This window comes from Nannospalax galili, unplaced genomic scaffold (genome assembly GCF_000622305.1).
Source record: "Nannospalax galili isolate Female #2095 unplaced genomic scaffold, S.galili_v1.0 scaffold781, whole genome shotgun sequence".
Lineage (NCBI taxonomy): Eukaryota > Metazoa > Chordata > Mammalia > Rodentia > Spalacidae > Nannospalax > Nannospalax galili.
The window spans coordinates 3,978,880-3,984,097 of NW_008346898.1; the positions used below are offsets into that span (position 1 = coordinate 3,978,880).

General features: G+C 41.3%; 1 protein-coding gene across 8 annotated transcripts in view; it reads right to left on the reverse strand.

The window, feature by feature from the left end:
- The window catches only part of Abca6 (ATP binding cassette subfamily A member 6), a 63,688-nt gene that overhangs the window by 45,300 nt on the left and 13,170 nt on the right, over nt 1-5,218 (reverse strand). For 7 of the 8 annotated variants that reach the window (XR_003851123.1, XR_003851124.1, XM_029568414.1 and 4 more), the window contains exon 7: nt 3,526-3,667. Coding sequence is in view for 6 of the 8 variants with exons in the window: in XM_029568414.1 (XP_029424274.1) it covers nt 3,526-3,667 (142 nt within the window). In the remaining 2 variants the exon portion in view is untranslated. Of the gene's footprint in view, nt 1-3,480; nt 3,668-5,218 lie in introns of those variants that run through there. The other variant, XM_029568417.1, reaches the window with a different exon arrangement.

Below are 5,218 nucleotides of genomic sequence, written 5' to 3' on the forward strand. Positions count from 1 at the left end.
TCTGTGAGTTCAAGGCCAGCCTAGTCTACATAGTGAGTTCCAGGACAGCTGGGGCTACAGGGAGACCCTGTCTTAAAAAGACACCCCCCCCAAAAAATGAGACGCTGTAGTCTGAGGACTGAAGGGGATGAGTTCTTGGGCCCAATAAACAAGACCATGGCTAAGAACCATGGACATATGGACATCCATATTGGAGAAGCTCAAAAGACTCAGATACATCCCACTAAAACAGACCTTCACCAAGCCATACTGTAGTCACAGTGTCACAAACACAAGAGAGAAACCCTAAGTCACATAGAAGGGAACACAGATGTACAACTGACTTCTCAGCAGAAGTCTTACAAGCCAGATAATGTATATATTAAAAATACTGAAGGAAATACCCAACAAACAAGAATACTATACCCACCAAAATTATCCTCTAGAACTGAAGGAAAAATAAAGTCTTTCCCAGATACTCAGAATTCATCATTCCATATCAGCCCTACAAGAAATATTCTAGGGAACGGATGTTACCTGAGGTAGGTGGAGAAGTTGTCATTGGTAGGGAGGAGAGGAGGGAGGGACATGCAAGGGACCAGAGTGTGGGGGAAGTGGAGCAAGGGAAGTCAGGAACAGAAAGATGGCCAGAGTCTGGAGGTACTGGGGGAAAGGTGGGGATAATGGGGACACAGTGATTAGGAAGGGAGGGGGGCCAGATGGGAGAAAAAAGAGTAGAGATGAGTGAATTTGGGGGGGGGGCTTGGAAACCTAGAGGGAAAAGTGATGCCCTAGAAACCGTATGAGAAATGCACGTAGAGTGTCTGAACATTAATGCATATGTATACCTGGGAGCTGCTTGGCAGGGACTGCATTTGCAAGATTAGAAGAGCCCTCCCTCAGAGTGACAAGCATGCCTTACAGCAGTCATCAAAGAAGCTTCTTTTTACAACAGATGGACGCTACTGCAGAGTTGCACATCTGGTCAGGCACAGAGAACACACGCCTGGGAGATGCCCAGTACTAGGCGACACATCTGCAGTTGAATCTCTACAACTAAAGCTCACGGAACACAGCAGAATAAGGGGTAGAGAGAAAACTAATGCGTCCCTCAGCTCTCACCAGTGAGGCTCCTTGTACATCAGATACACACGGAAGGCCTCAACTGACCAAGTTTTGGAGAATAAGAGACTGTAGAGTGTAGGATGGGACTCCTATACGGAACCTCACCCACCCAGGGCTCAGGGACCATCGCTGAAGAAGTGAAAAGATTGTAAGAGCCAAGGCTGGTTCATGAATGTGAGGTGGAGGCTTCCAGGCCACTGGTGCCTTGTTCCTGTGCACCTCCAGCGGTGTCCAACAGCCGCACTCATGTCAGCTCAATTAAGGGCCCAAAGGGGAGGTGAGAAATAGGTGGCGGGTCAGCACTAGATTGAGAACTATTTGAGGCTGATTGCTGCTGGGTGAGGGAGAGCATGACTTACATACAACCACTGAATGGGCTGACTAGACTCCAGTGGATGGATTTACACTGAAGGACATTTGGGTACAAACATGAATGAATAGGACTCAGCATGTATGGCAGAGTGCATAGGGTTCAGCGGGGGCTAAGGGGAGGGCATCTGGATTTAAGTGGGAAATATTGTATGAAATTTTAAAAGCTCGATTAAGAAAAAGGAATAGGCTGTGAAAATTATGTATAGAAGGAGCATGCCTCAAGTTAATAAAGGCAGTATCTATGTCCTACGTCATATGGCATGGGGGAGAATTGAGATCATTTCCTCTAAGGCAAGATTTGCACGTTCACCAGGCAGTCTTAGTAAGGTCCAGTAGGTAACAGAAAGGGACAAAGGGTGTCCAAATTGGAAAGGATGAAGTTAAGTTGTCCATGTTTGCAGAAGGCATGATTCTATACATACTGACAAGTACAAATACTCTCTCCAAAACTTACCAAACCTTGGAATGTCATTGAATTGGGTTGGGGGGAAGTGCAGATCGGTAAGGGACTCTAACTACCATCAAATTATATTGTATGAAAATTGCAAAAATTCAGTAAAAAATAAATTACCAAACAATGATGAATTCAATAAACAGGACATAAAAACAGCAATGCATGCTAGGCATGGTGGTGCACGCCTTTAATCCCAGCACTTGGGAGGCAGAGGCAGGCAGATCTCTGAGTTCAAGGCCAGCCTTGTCTACGCAGTGAGTTCCAGGACAGCTGGGGCTATAGGGGAGACCCTGTCTCAAAAAGAGCAAAAATAAATAAATAAATAACAATGCAAAAAGTAACGTTTCTACATCCACGTACTGAACTTGCTGAAAAAGAAATCTCATTTATGGGGCAGGCATGGTGGTGCCTGCCTTTAATTGTAGCACTCAGGGCACAGAAGCTGACAGATCTCTATGAGATTGAGGCCAACCTGGTCTACATAGCCATAGCGGGTTCTAAACCAGCCATGGTTACACGGTGAGGCCTTGTCTCGAAAAGGAAAGATGTCTTGTGTTCATGGATCAGAAGAACGAATGCTGTTAAAAGTGGCTGTTCCACCTGAAACAACTGATAGATTCCGTGCGATTTCTGTGGGTGATGAAAGGAAATAGTATAAGCTTCGGAGAAGGATGTAAATTAGCACAGCCATGGTGGAAACAGTATGGAGACTCCTTAGAAAACTGAAAATAGACCCTACCATATAATCCAGCATCCTATTTTGTATATATGTGTTAAGATGACATATTTATAAGTAAATATTATAGATAAATGATTACTGCACTACCATAATTGCTGTATGACTATTTGTAAAAGTCAAAGTAAGGAATCAACCCAGATGCCTTTCAGCACATTTGTGCATAAAGAAATTGTGGTATATTTACATGATGGAATACTACTCAGCTATGAAAAGGAGGAAATCTTGGCATCAGCATCCACATAGATGAAGTTTCGAGGACATTATATTGAGTGAAACAGCCAAACACAAGAAGGTAAATGCCACATGTTCTCATTCCCTTAAAGAAGCCAAATAAGTTACTTTGTGGAAGTAAAGAATGAAATAATGGTTACTAGAGATGGAGAAGAGCAAGGAGGGGAGGGCAGAGAAAAAAGGGACTGTTAGGGACCGGGAAGGATCCTGGGAGGCAAAAGCAGATCAAAGAGCAGATGCGGAGACATCACAGTGAATCCCACGAATTTCTTTAAAAGTACATGTTAATCACCACCACCACTACCATCATCATCATAAGCACTACTCAGATCACATGTGACACTTAAAAAAATCCTTGAGTATTTTGGGAGTTAAAAACACTTTTTTTTTTGTGATGCATCACTTCATACATCAGACCTTTGTGGAAAAAAGAGATCCAATTTTACTTGGGTTTACATTATCTTCTATCCATCCTGAGTTTCATACACACATCCACTCCACCCCACCCCCCCCACACACAGAGGACATGAAAAAAGTGACTATACTAACTTCCGGGGACATTAATGTTTGCTATGTGTAGCTAAGATGTAACATGTATAAGGTGGTAATAAATATATACACTTACCAATGATAAGCCATATAAGAAAAAAAGTGTAAAAATGACAAAGAAACCAGTCATGACTATAATTTGGGCAGATGTTATAATAATTGCAATGAATATGGAAATAATAAAGATGAAGCCAGCATAGATTAAGCCCCAGGACAGCCTAGATAAAGACAAAACATTATTTAAATTATTTCAGCCTTTTAAAGAAATACTTAAAATATACAAAGCATCTAAAGAGTAATCTGACTACACTTGTATACACAACCTCGATTAATAATGGTGGCATTGATAATATAGCAGAAGCACACAGTGCAAGCTTTTCCTCGTCTCAGTTTTCCATCCTTCCTCCACTAAAGGACTCATGGTCCCAATTGTACAGCTTATAATTCCTATGAATTCTGGTTGCCTTTACCATGCAGTGATAGTAGATGCCAAATATTAGTACCGGTATCAACCAATGGGAAAGACTGTCACAACCAATTGAGTGACTATAAACAGCACAGCCTTGCTATGCCAGAAGGCTAGACATCAGTATGCATCTACTGTATGTTGAACACTGGATACACATGTGGCACTGCATGTATTCTGTAACTTGTCTTTATTAGCCAACACTAACAGTTTTATACACTGGTATAACACTTCACTGTATCAACATATCTTCGTGTTCTCCTGCCCATGGCTATTTAAGTTGTTTCCAATTTTCTTTCTGTTGTAATGTTGTCAAAGAATTCTATTTGTCTTTTTTGTAGAAAATGTAGAAGAATGTCCGAAAACTGAAATTGCTAAATCAATATTTGCATCATCAGCTTTATTAGATATTACCAAACAGTCTTAATTATAGAAATGGAAGCAAAATTAAGTTACTGGACAAGCAAACAACTACAGGTATCAGGAGCAGATGCTAATTTAACCACTCAGGATCTCTGCAGGGAACACCTACATTCTTCTTTACAGAAGAAAACTGAAAATCCCTAACTCCACTCAGTCCATTCCAGTCTTCCTATTTGGGATCTCTTTACTTAAATTCACATAATTTATAGTATACCTTTAATGTGATCACCACCACGTATAAAGTTTTGCTTTATACCCGTGGTGGTGATCACATTTTAATGAAACACTTATTTAAAAGCAGTATTCAGACTAGATGTGGTAGCACACGCCTTTAATCTCAAAACTCAGGAAGCAGAGGCAGGTGAATTTAACTGCAGCCTGGTCTACATAGCAAGTTCCAGGCCATCCAGAGTGAGACTCTGTCTCAAAATAAAATAATATGCAATTTTAGATCTAACAAGACTATAAAGGTACATTGGTCTAAGCCTCTTATTTTACAAATAAGAAAGCTATAATCCTTGGGGCTGGAGAGATGGCTCAGCAGTTAAGAACACTGGCTGCTCTTGCAGAAGACCTGGGTTCAAATCCCAGCACCCACATGACAGCTAACAACTGTCCCTAACTCCAGTTCCAGAGGATCTGACAGCCTCTTCTGTCCTCTGCAGGCATTGCATGACACAGGTGCACTTACCTACATGCAGGCAATACACACATAAACATAAAATGAAAATAATAAATAAAATATTTTTAAAAGAAAGTTATAATCCTCAGTAGTTAATGGGCTTACCAAAGCTCACAAAAAATCAGTAACAAAGCATAAATATAACTATAGGCATCTCTCTCTCTCTCTCTCTCTCTCTCTCTCTCTCTCTCTCTCTCT